Source organism: Camellia sinensis, chromosome 13 (genome assembly GCF_055761805.1).
Source record: "Camellia sinensis isolate YWXY chromosome 13, ASM5576180v1, whole genome shotgun sequence".
NCBI lineage: Eukaryota > Viridiplantae > Streptophyta > Magnoliopsida > Ericales > Theaceae > Camellia > Camellia sinensis.
In genome coordinates, this window is record NC_138973.1 from 27276650 (window position 1) to 27295322 (window position 18673).

Genomic DNA, 18673 nt, shown 5'->3' on the forward strand with positions numbered 1-18673 from the left:
CACCTTGTCTTTGAAAATATTGGCTCATTAGAACATGAATTGAAGCTTTGAAATGGTTTAAATTCATGCATGTTATGTTTGAATTATGTTCATGAAAATTGGTTTCAAATTGAGTTGAATTGATCTTCCTTTTGGGCCTTGATTTTACAAATTGAGCTTTGAATCATGTTATTCTATATATTTACAAATGTCTTCCAGGGAAAAGGGCCCAAAGGAATTGGTTTTAATGCATTTGAACTTGGATTGAGCTTGGAAGTTCAAATCTGGAAATTCCAGATTTTGAACTCACGCTCGAGCGGGGTGACTGGCGCTCGAGCATGAAATTCGTGCTCCCAGTACTTTGCACTGTTTTGATGTCCGCTCGAGCGGAATAATTGACGCTCGAGCGGGACATTGTGTCTCATGTTCGAGCGGGTGTCGAGCGCCCAATCGAGCGTGATTGCCACCTATCCAGTACTTTTGCACTGTTTTGCAGAACGCTCGAGCAGGTAAGTCTACGCTCGAGCGGAAACCTTTGTCTGCATGTCCGCTCGAGCGGAGTAACCTACGCTCGAGCGTGACCCCTATTTTCTGAAAATTCTGAAAATGCTTTTAAAGTGCATCTTTGCATCCTTATCTCATCTTAGGCATTATTAGGCCTAGTTTAAGGCATCTTAATGAGGATATAGATGTAGAATCACACCGAGGCAAATTAGGGATTAAGTTATTATTTTCCCAACTGTGTAGCTTAGTGTGTGTTCAATCTGTAACTGTGTATGGTTGGCGACTGGGGACGCACTCTAGCTTTACTATAGCCCAGAACTCTGTGAGTAACAACTGTGTAAAAATATGTTCAAAATGATTATCTTCTGAACAATTGAACTGTACTACTTTCTGAACTGATACTGTTAATTGAATGAATGTATGTCCTATATTCTGAACTATATTGTGGCATCCTTAGCAACTACTGTTTATTGTTACTGTTACAGAGATCTCTGTCGGTTCCCTTGTTGGAACCACTACTGTTTACTGATTGATGGCCATCATTTACTGTTCGGTCTTTTAAGACCTACTATTTACTGTACTGTTATGCTAATGGATGTACCACATATGACTGAATGACTGATATACTAAATTAACGAACTGTTTTCATTACTGTAAGGACATTCATTCTTAACCTCTTTACGCATTACGTTATTCACTGGGCTTTAGCTCACTGCTCATATATATATGTAGGTGTACAGGCACCAGACCGCGGCTAGAAGCGTTAGGGTTAAGCTCCAGTTTTGTCAAGCCAACCACTGTGCCTCACTGCGAGGTTCCGAGCCTATCAAGTTATGGCTTAGGGGTGTTTTAATTTCCCTGTCTGTCTTTGTATCTGTTTTGTATAACTGTATAGATTGTTACCGTACTGTTTAATAAGGATTAGATCTCTGAACTGAATGATTGTATATATGTACGTACTGTTTTGTCACTGACTGCATATATGTATGAAAAAGTCTTTTACATACAGACTGTCACAGCTCATTGGACATTGTTTATTTACTGTATTGGCTTCCGCCAGGCCCCTATACTCTGTTTTACTGTATTACTGTTAAGCAGGCCTTTGGCAATCTCGAATTACTGGCCGGTTACGGTGCTAAACCCATAGGGGCGGGTTTGGGTCGTGACACTTTATGAAATGGGGGTTCAAATCGAGAATGCCATCAGATAAGGGATCATTGTGGAAGATAATGAGCCTTTGAAGAAGAATGTTGTTCACAGTTCCAATGCTACTACTAATGGTAGTACAGCTGTGAAATGCTTAAAAGTAAACATTGTCACCACTCCCATCAAAAATCATTTTCCTGATAATAGTCAAAACCCAACCGCTTCAACTTGGCCCCAAGTCCAAAATTTTCATCCTCTTTACATGAGTCTCTCTTAAGCCTTGAAAACGCTGCTAGAAAAAGGGCTTCTAAAGCTTCTAGAACTTCGACCCTTTCCAAATCCTCTTCCACCAAGACATGACCCCACTAAATACTGTGCCTATCATCAACAGTACAGTCATGATACAAACTGTTGCATCCGCCTCCGTCATAAGATTCAAGATCATATTGGCGAAGAGATCACAACTCCACTGAAAAGACCTCAAGTTACCACTAACCCATCACCTCCTGACTTGTCACGACCCAAACCCGGCCCTATGGGTTTAGCACCGTAACCGGCCAGTAATCCGAGATTACCGAAGGCCTACAGAATAGTAGAACAGTAAAACAGAGTACAGGGCCTGGCGGAAGCCAAAATAGTAAATAAACAATGTCCAATGAGCTGTGACGGTCTGTATGCAAAAAGACTTTTCATACATATATACATAATCAGTACAGAACAGTATGCACAAAATGTACAATCATTCAAACTAGGGACTCAACCCTTTACATAACAGTGCAGTAAACATTCAGTCTATACAGAACAGTAAGACAGTACAGAAGGGGGAATTGCAAAACACCCCTAAGCCTTAACACGATAGGCTCGAAACCTCGCAGTGAGGCACAGTAGTTGGCTTGACAAAACTGGAGTAACCCTGACGCTCCTAGCCGCGGTCTGGTGCTTGTACACCTACATATATATATAAGCAGTGAGCTAAAGCCCAGTGAATAACATAATGTGTAAAGAGGTTAAGAATGAATGCCCTTACAGTAATGAAAACAATTCATTAAATCAGTATTTCAGTCGTTCAGTCAGTACAGTCATATGTGGTACATCCATTAGCATAACAGTATAGTAAAAAGTAGGTCTTAAAAGACCAAACAGTAGTGATGGCCATCAGTCAGTAAACAGTAGTGGTTCCAACAAGGGAACCGACAGAGATTTCTGTCACAGTTACAGTAAACAGTAGGTGCTAAGGATGCCACAATACAGTTCAGAATATAGGACATACATTCATTCAGTTAACAGTAATCAGTACAGTTCAGTTGTTCAGAAAATAATCATTTTTGAACATATCTTTACACAATCGTTACTCACAGAGTTCTGGGCTACAGTATGCTAGAGCGTGTCTCCCCAGTCGCCAACCCTACACAGTTAACAGATGAACACACTAAGCTACACAGCTGGGAAAGATAATAACTTAATCCCTAATTTGCCTCGGTGTGTTCTACATCTATATCCTCAATAAGATGTCTTAAACTAGGCCTAAGAATGCCTAGAATGAGATGAGGATGCAAAGATGTACCAGAAAACAGTTTCAGAAGTTTCAGGAAAATAGAGTCCCGCTCGAGCGCAGGTTTCCCCGCTCGAGCGGTCATGCAACAAAGGTACACGCTCGAGCGTCAACTTTCCCACTCGAGCGTACTGTAAAAGTACTGGATGGGTGAAATCTCCGCTCGACGGACGCTCGACGCTCGCTCGATCGTGAGACACATGCCTCCACTCGAGCTCCCAATACTCCGCTCGAGCGGACTGTAAAACAGTGCAGAGAAAATACTGGATGCTCGGATTCCACGCTCGAGCGCCACTAGTCCTCGCTCGAGCGGAAGTGCAAAATCTGGGAATTCCATATTGCACCTCCAAGCCAAAAACCAAGTTTTAACAACTCAAAACTCGACCTCTTGGGCTGAATTTCCAGAAAACATTTGTAAACACATAGAATAACATGGTTCAAAGCTCAATTTGAGAAATCAAAGCCCAAGGGTGTTTAATTCAAACTCAATTTCAAACCATTTTTCAAGAACAAGATGAACATGCAAACATGCATGAATTTTAAACAACTCAAAGCTCAATTTGATGCTTTAAGGAGCCAATTGATCCAAAAACAAGATGAAAACATGGACCATTACAAAATCATGGACATGCATGTAACAATTTTCCATGAACTCAACTCAAAATCCAACAATTCAAACATGCATGCATGGATTATGCTCTATATCAACATGTATGAACTAAAACATGGCTTAGCTCTACAATTTAACATGGACCATGCACGAATTAGCTCAAACACAAGAATGAGAAGATGAAATCCTTACCTAAGTCTTGAATTAGAAGACTAGGAGCTCAATTATGTAATCTATACCTCAATTCTCTTAAATTCCAAGCAAGACCAAGCAAAGTGAGATGAAATCTAACTCTCTCCCTTATCTCTCTCTCTGGTCGGCAAAGGCAAGGAATGAGCTGAGTAAATGTTTTGTAATGCATAAGAATGAGTCCTCAAAGTATTAAGTAAGTGACCCACTAGGATGGCAATTTAGTAATTAAGCCTAACTCTTTAATTGGCTCATTTTAATCTAATTTAATCATACCAGATCAATTTTCGGATAACTATACCATAAAATCACATAAAGTATGATGATCATAAAACATCAATCAATTCCCGGTTCGGCCGCCGATAAGGCCTCCAATTAGCAGTTTGAACATAAAACGTGAACAGATCAAATAATCAATCAAACAAATAGAATACAAATTAACACACACACTCAGTCAATTCAGTTCCAGTTTTCAGTCAGTCAGTTCAGTACTTTAATCAGTTCAATTATCAGTCATAATCAGTTCAGTTATTAGTCATAATCAGTTCAGTTTAACGGTAATCAGTGGTTATTCGGTAAACAGTGACGAGGGTTATTACATGACTTCAACCTAATCCATACACTGTCATCCATCTACAACCCTAGCATATACATCTGTAGCTCGACTTTTCATGCCCCCTTTCGGAAAATGAATAAGCCTTATAGTATCAGACTCCTACAGTTCTGAATCTGATCTCACAAGTGCAATGTGAAATAGATAAACACCAAAGAGTCCAAATCCAACAAATCTTTTGGAAAATCGATTTTGAATCAAATTGCCAAAAATGGACTATTTTTCCAGATACAGAGTCGTCACCTAAATATTTTTGAAAAATATAGGAAACCCATGACTCGTGCCAAAGGCTACATGTCTGTCATCACCAAGATTGTCTTGGCTCGGGAACTTAGGTACAAGAGAGGAAGGTCATGAATTGAGCATCCTGCTCGCCCGATCAAAGATCGGCCTCTACTAATCATGATGTGAATCTTATTTACATTATATACTCTTGTTCCGATTATTAGGCTAACATTATTATGTGATGCGCCCACACGCAAGTATAGACTAACTTGCAAAAATTGGAACACTTGATTTCATATTTTGTTTTTGAAATGAGTTTGTAAATGTGCCACTTGAAAAAGTGGGCTCAAATGTACATGAATCAAACTATCCAAATTCAAGCAATTAGCCTTCATCTACAAATATTTAAACAGTTTATCATTTAAGCAATTAGCCTCATGGCAAACATGGTAGACATGGAAACAATCACATTCGTGCAATATGTTAAAGCACAAATGCTCACCTAGTACTCCAAGCCAAAAAGATGAAAGAGTTAAGAAAAATGTATGATTCTAACTATGCAATGTGACTAATGCAACGCATGCGATATGCAATTACTAGGCTTGGCTACTAATATGGCATATGAATCAATTTGATAGCATGTGCACGTTTTCAAAGAAGTGTAAGCAATAACAATGCAAGTTAGAATGATGTGTTGAGCTCAATGCATGCAAGACAATGGATGCAAGGCATAAGAGATGCTAAACAAAACATGATGCCCTAAACTGACCATCATAAGTAGGTAAATAAAAGAGAGAAAAACGTGAGGTTGGAAGACATACACATTATTACAAGTTTGCGCCCTCACGCAGGAGGGTCCGAATAAACTAACTAGCTAAACTAATTAACTAGTTATTACAAAACAAATTAAATTAGCTAAACTACTTAACTATTTATTACAACAACAAAATTAACTAGCTATAACTAATTAATTGCAACAAATAACTAAGCTAAGTAGTTAGACTAAATAGCCCCGCGAAGCGAGGAGTGCTCATACATGCGTGCGGATTTCCACCCGAAAAAGCCACTGTTCTACTACCAGAAAGCCTTTATTGCACAGTTAGAACACTTGCACTGTTTTTCACCTTAAAACCAACTCTTTTCTGCTTCAAAAGGGCACTGCTCAAATTGACAAAAGTGGCTGACAGGCCAGAAGTGGTGGCCTGTCTGCCACAAATGGTAGCCTGCCGTCCAGAAATGGTGGTCTGCCGACTATAAAATCCTAATTCCTCCTGCTACAACAGAGAGCAAACAGAGCATAACCAAGGTATTCTCAAGGGTTATTTGCACAACTTACCCCTTCTTATCATCAAACAGCTCAAAAGAGTGGTAAATTTGATTTATAAACTATTAATCGATGCAATCTCATTGCATGATGGCTTATGAACCAAAGTGTGCAAATTCAATAAATGCAACAAATAACGACTCTCAAATCCCGTCCCTATCATAGATTGATCAAGGGAAGCGGTCGACAACTCCCTATCATAGATTGATCAAGGGAAATGGTCGACAATGACTCTTGAACCATTTTCATCACGAACAAGTATGAAACGATTCAAGACTCAAGGGTTCAATTAACGTCTAATTGAACCCTAACTAAGTTATTATCTTGCATCACTTTTAGTCCTCATTTTATTACTCCATTTTAATTACCAACAATTCCTTAGTAAATTAAGTCCAAAGGTGAGCTTTAAGTCCTCTAATGAAAAGAAGCATCAAACCAAGAGTTGTTTTAGACATAAGAGAAATGTCATGTCATTGGTAATGAACCCCCAAAGGGATTAAACCATTAAGAACAAGACCTCAATCTCATGCTTTAAACAAGCAACTAGTTTGAACTAGCTTTCAAAGCAAAGCAAAAGCCAAGAAAGGAGAGAGATTGCAGAAGTGATTAGGGGTGAAAACAAGTATGGAAAGCCATAAACAAATGCTATCAACTCAAATAGTTTGGTAGCTAAGGCCTAAACTACCGAACCTATGAGGACAATTACACTACAAGCATGCAATACAAAGCTCAAAAGCAATTAAGAACCAAAAATAGTCTTAAAATAGTTCTAAAATAGTCCTAAAATATGCTGGAATTAAGACAAAAAAAGATAGAACAATAAGCAAAACATGGAGCTATGTAAGCTTGTAAACAAAGCATAAGGAGGGGAGGCTACCCCCTTCATTTTTGGACTTCAAAACAACATTTTAGCCACTAAAAAAGCTTTGAAATTCAGTATTTAAAAACACAAAAAAAGATAGTGCAAATATGGGAAACATAAGGGTAAAGGCTAGAGAAAAAATGTAGAAGGAAATGTGAACCACCCCTCCACCCTTTAAGGCCTTAAACCACAAGTTTCAGTCCAAAATTACAGAGTTTATACATTTCAAAAACAGTAGAAAAACAGTAGGAAAAATAGCAAATAAACCAAGGAAATAAGCCAAGCCTTATACCGCTTGAAGTGGAGAACAGTTCTAAGCAACAATTCAACACATACACACCCCCAAGAGCTCAAAGTAGGCCCAAAAGTGCCTCAACTCAAAGATGGCAAGGTTTGGTTTAGAGTGTATAAGCAAAGGTTCAATAACTAGCAAGAGAGAGAGAGAAAATAATTTGCTCCAAAATTTTCCAACCTTGAAAGCAAGAGGGGAGGTACTTTATATATAGACAAACATTAAACTCCCTCAGAAATATCAATACATACGCGTGTAAGCAAGTGCATACATCTGTGATAACAACTGGCAAACATATATGCTAAAACACACTTGTGGCCAGCAGGCCACACAAGTGACCGGCAGCCAACAGTGGTCGTCGGCAGGTCCCAAGGTTTTTCAGGCTTAAAGAACTATGGTAGTGGTCCAAAACAAGGCAAAAGGTGTATAGGATTTGAAGGCTCAAATCTGTAGCATTCTGCTGGGGACTTCGAGCACTTGACAAGCATACACATTCATCATTGGGTGTGCAAGTGATGGCATCTAAGTCATAAGGGCAATAAAAAATGGGGTGTCTACAGCTGTCCTTCTTTGACAAAACTCGAAGTCATGAAATGGCGTGAGTAAAGGTCAAAGCCCGAAGACGATCCATTTTGACAAGGCCGTAAGACTTGGACAAACAATCAAGACATAAATTAAATGGTTGCACTCGCAAGTTGCCTACGTATCCCTTTGCAAGGAATCAAACCAACATAGTTCTGGAGCAAGATGCAAATGATATGCATGAAGAAAATTTTGAAAACTGGACTCACACGCTTCGTGAACCCGGCTATTTTGAAAACTCATGATCATGCAAGATGATGCAATAAGCAATAATAGATGCGATAACCAAGGCAACAAGATAACAACACATGAATAGGTAGCTTCAAGCATAAAACCAATACAGGTTCCATGCAAAAAGATCTAAAACACACTCTAACCACGCCAAAACGCGAGACGAGGAAAGAAAACACTGCTCAAGGTCACGTTTCATGCATCTTAAGAAATTGGGAAACAAAAATCGCTCGAGGTTGTGTTTCACACATCTCAAGATAAAACCCGCTCAGGGCCGCGCTTCACACGTCCTAAGATAGAAGAAAAATCGCTCTTGCTCGCATTTCACGGGTCTCGAGATAAAACATGCTCAAGGCCGTGCTTCACACATCTTGAGATAGAAGAAAATTATTCAGGCTCGCGTTTCACGGGTCCTAAGATAAAACACGCCCAGGGTCGCGCTTCACGCGTCTTGAGAAACAAGTAAAATAACTCGGGGTCACGTTTCATGCATCCCAAGATAAAACCCGCCTAAGGCCGCACTTCGCGCATCCTGAGATAAAAGAAAAATCGCTCAGGCTTGCGTTCCAAAAGGAGTACGAAAAGTCAAGCTACACATTATCATCGTCATTGTAATATTGAAGACACCTCGGTATTATAATAAATTGTAGAATTAACAATCAATTAATTCATACAAAATACCTAGGAAAAAATACAAATAATATCAAATTTTATTAATAATCAAAATTTATTTTTCACGTAACTGATTTATATATAGAAAAATCAATTCTAAAATTAATGAAAAAATAAACTAATTCCTATGCTAAATAAAATGAAATAATTTCTAAAACCGACCAAAAACTTAAGTTGAACATAAAATAAAAAATTTCACAATACAGCAGCATGCCAAAAACGTGATCAAAACAATTGGTTTCACCCAAATTTGAAAACATCGATGACCCTCAATTCTCTTATTAAGAGTACTCTAGAATGACGGCATTAAAATTTTTCCAAATTCAAGTCCATAACAGCCCAAACAAATAAATCCATTGGATCTTATTGGGGCTAGTTGATCTCGGCCAACATGTACTCCTCTACTACACTGCATCACATCGTGTTTTTGTGACTAGTGCAATTACATCACTTTGTTTATTCAACGATTACTATTATAGAAAATAGGGAATTTTTTTTTTTTAGGGTATCTGATATTAAAATTTTATAACATATAGGATATTCAATATTTTCATAATGTCTAAAGTCCCTCAACATTAATTTAGAGAAATTTCAATCCAGATAAATTCTGGACTTTCTAAAGAATTTCTCTAGGTTCAAACTAAAGAAAATTCAAATTTCTCTGAGTTCAATCAGAGAAAATTGAACAACATAGAGAAAATTAAACCCAGAAATTCAAAACCAGTAATACAAAACTAGAAATCCAAAGAAAATTCACACAATTTCCACATCCAAAGAAAATTTTGATCTAGAAAAATTCTAAAAAGACTAGAGAATTTCTCTGATATTTTGATACTGGGTTCAATGTTGTTTGTTAATGTGGTTAAGAGAATTTTCTTTGGATCAAAATTTTCTTTGTATTTTTTACCGAACCAGAGAAAATTCATTTAAAACCCACATTAAATCCATTTTAATACAATCACTGCAATTCAATTCAAGTTCCTTCAATAGCAACAATGGCACACAGCAAAACTGTAATACAAAACTAGAAATCTAGAGAAAATTCACACAAATCCCATATCCAGAGAAAATTCCGATCTAGAGAAATTCTAGAAAGACTAAAGAATTTCTCTGATGTTTTGGTACTGGGTTTAATGTTGTTTGTTAATGTGGTTGAAAGAATTTTCTCTAGATCAGAATTTCCTCTATATTTTTTACTGAACCAGAGAAAATCCCTTTAAAACCCATATTAATCCATTTCGATACAACCATTACAATTCAATTCAAGCTCCTTCAATAACAATAATGGCACACAACAAAACTGTAATACAAAACTAGAAATCCAAAAAAAATTCACACAAATTCCACATCTATGGAAAGGCTAGAGAATTTCTCTAATGTTTTGATACTGGGTTCAATGTTGTTTGTTAATGTAGTTGAGAGAATTTTCTCTGTACTTTTGACCAAACCAAATAAAATTCCTTTAAAACCCACATCAAATCTATTTCAATACAACCACTGCAATTCAATTCAAGCTCCTTCAATAGCTATAATGGTTGACATAACCACCAAGCCCATATTGATCATTGCAATTGGCATTTACATACATTTAATTACAAATAGATTAAATACATACATTTGCTTCTGTGATGAAATCTCTGTTTTTATGTTTCTGATTTCACTTACCCATAACAATTGAAGAATAAAAAAGTGGTGTAGATCTTTGTTGGCAACATCAAGAGAAGTTGATGACCAAATCCAGAGAAAATTCACACAGTGACTAAATCTAGTACCTTTGACATAGCAGAGGATGCGGCGTGCGCTTACGACTATGCCGCTCGAGCGATACGTGGAGTAAAGGCGAGAACCAACTTCGTTCACCCATCTTCACCTCCTCACTCAATCACCGACAATCTCATTCCTCCGTTTCACTACAAAAAAATCATCCCAGTCCTCCATGAGAGGCATACCCAATCGAAGCTTTGCTCTTTCTTCTCCTCCTTATATCGGTGACTTCTCTGGTTCTTCCCTCAACATTCTTCTCGTGCCTTAGACTATGTCTATTTACAATCAAATTCTATAAATTGATCGTTCTGGTTCTCAATCACATACTGGGTCTCTCTCTGTTTTGTTCTTCTAATGTCTTTGAGAGCTTTGCAAGTTCGTTTCTCACTCGACCCAAAATCGAAAATCATCAAGAGAGAGAGAGAGAGAAAGAGAGTTTAGAGTGTTTGTGTGTGAGAGAGAAATAAGATTTGATTTGAGAAAGTCAAATTTTACTGTGATATATGAGTATGGGGTTGAGAGACCTTAGACATCAAAAAATAATATTGTAGATCTCTTCCATTACTAAAAATGGGAGAAGAACCTTAACTAATTTTTCCTAAAAAATAATATAATTATATTAAAACAGTAGATCGTTAAATTTTATTTATTTGTTTTTATTTTTTTCAAACTTTAAGTAATGTTAATGTGATTTACCCGTACTTTCTACTACGGAAACTATGGACAGGCATCATCACTACCCTAAAATACCAAGTAGAGGTGTACGCAGAGCGATTTAAACGATTTGAGAATAAAATTACAAATTGAATGACAGATTGAGATTGACAAATTGCGTTTTGAGCAATTTTGAGCGAATTGACAAATTGAAGAATATTCTAACTAATTATCAAACATTTGCATAATATATAACACTAATTTACATAATATTTTTCATATATATAACACAGATTAATTTTACATAATATATTTTATATATCTAACTACTAATTGGTAACAAATTTCGTATCTTAAATTTTCCACTCATTTTTACTTTGATATTTCATTAAAGGTTAATATATATATATATATATATATATTAACTATGGCGGGACAGAACGATTTCAAAAGCGAATTATAAATTTTAAAATTTAATATGCAGTTAGCAAATAGTGCAGTGCGAATCGGTGCAATTTTAACGAATTAGGCGGTGTTTTGTACAACCCTACCAAGCAAGCCCATCAACAAACCACATACAAGCATCTGCAATGGCAATGTTGCCATTGCTATAATTTGACTATAAACAGTAAAAAATTGTAGAATTATAACATTGGTACGCCTATGGTCAGATGCCATGTTATTTTGGCAGAACCAAACACAAAAACTGTGTTCAGGACGACCGCTGAACACACTAGTTTCTGTGTTTAATTCTGCAAAAATGGCAATATTGCAAAAATATATTTGTTTTGATGAGAGGGAAAGAGGGAGGCAAGGAGGCAGGGAGGTTGGTTTTGCCTGAGTTAGCACATATGCCATTGGAGTACCACTTTTTTTCTCCAGCTATCAAATTATAACAATAATAGCTCCAATGACAAACCATTGGACATGCTCTAATAGCAACAAATCCCTCAAATTGAAAATTGCCATTTTCATCAACGCAAAGTGTGTCTCAATTTTTAAATATAAAAGTTTTGTCAAGCACCCCGAGTAATCCACGCAAGTAATAATGAAAATCACAAATCCAATGTCATATGAGAGATTACAAGCCTTTCTTTTGTCACTATTGTAGAAATGGCATAGAATCATATAAACGAGTTTATATATGTATAATGGTGTATCTCAGTGATCGGTAACGGATTTATGCAGTGGACACTGATCGTGATTTCTGTCGAGGTGGTACGTTCAGCCAAAGCTTCATCATGTCATATGCAGTGAAACCAATAGCAACAGAAGGAACAATCTGGTGACAAAATCATAAACCTTTCATTAAATTCTCCATTAAAAGAGAATAATAAGAAATTATTGCCAGCATATAACTGATACAATTAAAGAAAATGTTATATTTGCTTCTCATGCTAATAATCACATGACTAATAACTTAGAACCCAAAAACCAATCGTTCGAACAAGAATCAACAAGGCTGCTACCAGTCAATCTCTCTCTAAATCTTTCTTCTTTTCTTTCTTCATTTTTTTGGGCAAACATTCCCCCATGAAATTGTGCTAAATTGAGATGCTTCTTGCAATGCCACTATTTTACAATTAATTTAAATTCATTGTTACTCAACTCTGGTAGTTTTCTATCATTCGTATTTTTTACTATTTTTATCTAAAACAACTATTATATAAAATTGATGTGTCAATAATGTAAGTGATCCTATGGTTGAGCAGTGGCTATAAAACAGCCTCTTTGCTTTCCTTACAGTCCAAGTTTCACAACACTGATTTTCACATTCTAAAAAAATGTTCTAGTTTGCAGCAACAAAGTAGTTAATGCTTGGCCCAGAAAATAATTGTAATATCAAGATAGTTATAATTATTTAATAATAAAATTAAAGCAAATATACCTTAATGTAGTTAATGCTTAGCCCAGCAAATAATTGTGTCCATCCCTGATTACGAACAATAGTGGAAAGGCCCTCCAATGTGCTCTTGTATCTGGCACCACCTTGTACTGAATGTTCAACCTGAAAACAACATACACTAAATGTATTTCAAATAAAATAAAAATAAGAATAAAACCTATTTAATGCTGCCAATGTCTCCAACTAGCAGGATAGTTGTGCTAAGATTCTAAATAGAGTTGCACCGACGTGTCTTGTAACATGAACTGCAAGACATTTGTGTTAAATAGATTTTAATAGGAAATAATAATGGCATTCATCAAATTGCAATAAATTTCTGACTGCAACTGGTTGGATTTAGGATGGGGCGCAAACCCAACCTTTGTCCATAATAAGCACGGTCCAACCTTAGTACCAAAGTTTTAAAAAGCTTTACTGAAGCTCGCCTCAAGGCTAAGATAAAACACATCAAGGCTTTGATTTTTAGGCTTTATTCCCCAAAGACCTGCGCATAACAGTTTGAGATTGAGACATGCACCTTAGGAACACCTTGTATGCCTTTTGCGCATAAGCATATGAGAAAAGTACGCATATGAAGAGATTGACTTGGGCTTTTGTTAAACTTAGTCTAGTAGATTGTTTAAACATAAAAAAATAAAATAAAAAAGAACCTCATTTTGTAACTATATTCTAAAGGCCAAATTAAGTAAATGACCAATCAAGAAAAAGCAAAGTTAATTCTCAAGTGATAAAACTCAATCACTAAAACTAAGGATATCAATTTTAGTTTTAGCGTAGGCAAACTTCATTTTTTGCAGTGAAATATTCAATGTCTTCAGGAGAATAGTATTTACACCTTTATATTTATTTATTTTTACTTTTATTTACTAAATAATAAAATTTAAAATGCTTACCCACCAACGCCTCAAGGCATATGCCTTGTTTCATGAGGGGTAAAACGCCTCAAGTTATGCATTCACCTTTAAAAGCTTTGCTCAGTACCCAAACCAAACTCCAAACTGGTTCCAATTCATACTTTGGAAAGCAACACTATTGAGCCATCGTGGATTTCTAATAACCATTAGGCCCATTACAGGAACCCTAAATCTGCTCTTTCCCAAAATGTATGTGTCACTAGGTGCTGATTCTATAAAGCAGTAATGTGGCCAATTTTTAAAATCTTGAATCTATTGCCAAATTCTGTGTGTCAAACAGATGCATGGCTAAATGAATCCAAGAAAACTCAACCACAAGCACAAAAGTGGACAAAGCAATACCTGCATCTGCCGCCTAACAACATCTAAGGGGTATGTGAAGGTCTGCCCGAATAAACCAGCTAAAGCTCCGCAAGAAAGGCGCATTACAATAGACTTTTGGTGCTCTTCGGGAACATGCATCTTTAGTTCCTCATAGATGTAAAACTTTAAACCAGCATAAGGAAGAATACCAATGAGTGTAGGACCTGACAACAAAACAAGAAATTCAAGCTTAAAATATAACTGACAATAAACCCTGAATAGTGAATATGACATACATGCCCATAAATAGTTGTGCAATGGTAATACAATGTAATTGAGAATAATTTTATTAGAAGCGCATCATATACCTACTCCCCGATATAGAGCACGTGCTCCCCCCTCTTTGTAGACACTCTCTAATACATTGTTTATGCCATTGTATGCAGGCTGCAAGTGAGAACTTCTCGTACCATTCCTGAAACTTCCTCTTGTGTCCACAACCTATAAAAAAAGACAATTAGCAAAATAAAAATGGGAAAACAAGTGGAATCAGAATTTAATAATGAAATCATAGTTTTAAAATCACAAGTTCACAACTCTTGGGGAATCATATAACTTCATTTATAATTTCAAAAATACATATACTTACCAATAAATGCTGCATTAAAAATCCTTGAGCATATCAATAAGAAACAAAAACATCTAAAACTAATAATTTATCACAGGCACTTTTTTTTTTTTTTTTTTCAACGTAGTGAAACTAAATGAATTAGTGGCCCACAATCTTCTCACATATTAAGGCTACACTTTTTCATGTTCTAGAATTTCCATCTCTTGGTTCATCTGTTCAGCCGTTCACATTGTGGGTGCAGTCACCTTTTACTATCAAGCACGAGTATTGGTACTAGTACAATACGGATACGTCGATACGGTAAAATTAAAAAAAAAATAGGATACAGGTATGTTGTACGGCTTGGTATGCTTATAAAAAAAATATTTATTTTTAATTTAGAGTAGTACAAAAATTAATTAAATTGTTTAATTTGTTAAGGTCCAACCTATAATTAACATTTCATGCCAAAAGTAAAGGCATAAATCAAAATTAAATGTCAATATATTAAATAACTTACAAACCATAGTTTAATTTTAAAATTATGTTAAGCATAAAACAAAAAATAAAAAAGAAATCTAGTGAAAGGAGTTTTCTCTATAGTAGAAGAAAATATTGTTTCAACTAAGGTACGATATGGCTTGGGTATATACTAGGTATGTCTGGATACGCCAAAAATTAGAAGAAAAAACTTGGGTACGTGTTTCGTGTACCTGGTACGTATGCACAAGTACCATACGAGATATCATACACCAGTAAGTACCTGATACGGATATGGCATGTTTTTCGAAGTACCCATGTTTCATAGACCTTTTATATTCATTGCTCCTGATTCCTCCAATTAAATAAAAGCTATGAAAAGCATTAAAAGGTGCTGTTCTGATCTCATACATATGCCAGACACATGGTTTCACAGACCAAACAACCAAGTATATGAAAATGTATAAAGGAATAGGCAATATAGAAGCTCACTTTTCACAAACTGTAGGAGTACACACCTAAACCTAGAGAGTAGATAATCAACACATCTCATCATCATTGAGATAGGAAGCTATTAAAACAAATAACATATATCCAAAATTAGAATGGAGAACAAAATATAGACGAAATATATAAGATCCTTTTTTACAACATATTTAGACAGTTGATCATTGAGATGACATATTGTACATAAACTAAAAAATCTACATATGTATCGATAAAATATCACAATGTAAAACACTAGAGCTAATAAAAAAATGTATTCCTAAAATTAGATTAATGCTTTTAAGTGTCACACATAGTCAACATAAGTGATAAAAAGGGGAAAAAATATCCAAAAATATATACATGAGCTACTTACCTGATAAGCAAGTTTAGTACGAGCCAAATCTAAGGGATATGTGCATAAAACTGCTGTTCCTCCGGCTGCTGAACCAGCTAAAAGATCTATAATGGGGCCCGTTCCCAAGGCAGAGTAATTGTTCAAAATCCAAACGCGATACTGCTCATATGTCATGAAATGTAATGCTGCATAGGGAACAATCCGAAGGACACTAGCTCCATTTCCTCTACAAGAGATAATAAACATGAGTTTAAACAATATTGTCAGGTTTTTTTTTCATAAGTAACATTGTCTGGGAAATATATCAAAAGGTGAACAATGAAATTTAATCTAAACTTACTTGTAGAATCCTAAAACACCCTCATGCTTTAGTAACTTCTTTAATGATTGATAGACCCCAAGAGAATGGAACCCTTCAGTTCTAGTCTATAAATATCCAAAGATAGAGGGAGTTAGAAAAATATAAAAGTAATGTATAGGAATAGTAGATACTAAGAAAATTTGGCAATTGGTGTAGGCTGATTTAGATCACATGGTCAGAATGTGATGAGGTAGTTTTATATGCAATAGTAATTTAGAAATAGTAGATACTGAGAAAATTGGGCAATTGGAACAAAGAAGTGAACACTTGCTTTCAAAATTATATATATATTGGAACCAACAATGTAAAGACATAGAACTGAATATGTCCTGTTAATATTGTATCATTGCGTATTTGATCCTATCCGCTTCTTCATCCCCTCTAAGACTCTCTACTGAAGTAGTCTTGGGACTCCATTCCATTAGATACCTAAACATTAATTTCAACTCTCTGTCTTATAAATACGGGATTACATCTTCTGAATGTGCATTCCATAAAGGAAACAGCTAGTGTTAGCATTTCCATACTCTACCCCAAACATTACAAATATTTGGGAGAGAGAGAAACTTCTTCAATGCTCAATGTGAAATTTACTAACATAAAAGAGTAACCTTTATAAGAAAATAAACAAGCTTCAAAAAAAAAAATTAATTAATTAAAAATGATAAGCAAACAAAAATGTTAGATACAGTGAGTCAATAAGCTTGAACCAATTAAATCTAAATACATTTAAGGGCCCTGGGACAACAAATTAAAAAACTTTCACCTGCAAGAGTATTTTAATCCTTTCCAGGGGAGCAACTGCAGTTTTTGCAAATGCCCCAGCAGCACCTCCTGCAATTAGCTCCTTGACATAGACGGGTAAGCTATCAACGTGCGAAATGCCATTACGGGCAGATGAACCATCAACAAACCCAGGCGCAGATGAACCATCAACAAACCCAGCCACATTTGTGGACAAAGTTGACCCTTGCGAAGAACCCATCTCAAATTATTCCTATTTTCTACTCAACACCAACTTTCCAGCCAAAAACCCTTTACAAATTCAGGTAAATTTCACTACCCACCCTGCAGTTTGAAGAACTCTCTATCCCATCTATCTCTCTGGACACAAAATGAGAACAGTTTTTGTTCAAAGGGTAGAGCCAATAATGGCCTGAGAACACCCGGAAATGAGCTGGGCACGTTCACAAGCCGATCCTTTTCTATACCACTATCAAGATACATCAACAAATGCAGATAAACTAACCACAAGGACCAACTAATCAAACCCTCTTCAATTTAAACAATGCCCCCATGGATCAATATTTCACACTCCCCTAAAAAAAACAACAAAAGTGACCAGAAAATCGAACCCAGTTCAAGATTCAATCAAGATTTGAGAAAGATTGGAGATTAATCAAAACTCATTCAATATAAGATCAAAACTAGGATAACCCATTTCAAATTGATCAATAAAAACCAAGATTTGGATGGAGAATGTCGCAGAAAACCTACCAGGGATCGATTGGGGTTACAGGATGAGAAATATGGGAGTGTTTACCCGTTCTCCTTCCTGAGGTTTTTGTTTTGTTTTACAAATCCTCGCTTCTTCGAAGGCGATTTTGGGATTGGAATTGAAAAATAGGAAAACATGGAGAAGTTTCGCTGTTTCAAAGACTTTGGCCTACTTGGTGGACGCGTTACAGAAAAAGTACGAGTGTACAACTGCGCTGCATAGACTTCAATGCACGATGATCGTCATGTTACATTACATGTTAGGAGAATTCGATTATACATGTTGGTTATTTCATTTTCTTTGGAGTAATATTTTAAATTATAATTCACCCAAAAAAATATATATTTTTTAAAATATTTTATTATAATTTTTTTATATTATGATTTTTTTTAATTATGACTTAAAAATAATAAAATTATATTATTTTTTCTATAACTATAAAATATATATATACACGTCATTTAAAAATATTTAAAAAATATATACCATAACCTTTCTTCATATGTTATTGTAAGGGGTGTTTGTTTCAGCTTTTCAGAGTCAATTTATAGCTTTTAA

The 18673-nt window shown here is 35.8% G+C and overlaps 1 protein-coding gene across 2 annotated transcripts; it reads right to left on the minus strand.

The window, feature by feature from the left end:
• Positions 1-12167: 12167 nt before the first annotated feature.
• On the minus strand, positions 12168-18376 carry LOC114257648 (mitochondrial carrier protein CoAc1). 2 transcript variants are annotated; one of them, XR_014349812.1, is made up of 7 exons: positions 17384-18342; positions 16597-16682; positions 16275-16482; positions 14691-14823; positions 14362-14546; positions 13088-13223; positions 12168-12481 (listed from the first exon to the last, which is right to left on the minus strand). XR_014349812.1 is itself a non-coding variant. In XM_028197432.2 (7 exons), exons 1-7 carry the CDS (start codon positions 17600-17602, stop codon positions 12380-12382), a joined length of 1053 nt encoding a protein of 350 aa, XP_028053233.2. In that variant the 5' UTR covers positions 17603-18376; the 3' UTR covers positions 12168-12379. The 2 variants fall into 2 exon arrangements, 1 of the variants encoding a protein (XP_028053233.2); XM_028197432.2 differs by having other exon boundaries at positions 13088-13207; positions 17384-18376.
• Positions 18377-18673: the final 297 nt, after the last annotated feature.

Coding starts and splice junctions, on each gene's coding strand:
- LOC114257648 (XM_028197432.2), bottom strand. CDS start 17,602: ATGGGTTCTTCGCAAGGGTCAACTTTGTCCACAAATGTGGCTGGGTTT. Junction 14,824..16,274: donor GTACTAAACTTGCTTATCAG/GTAAGTAGCTCA, acceptor CTTTTTTTATAG/GTTGTGGACACAAGAGGAAG. Junction 12,482..13,087: donor TAAGCATTAACTACATTAAG/GTATATTTGCTT, acceptor TTTTGTCACCAG/ATTGTTCCTTCTGTTGCTAT.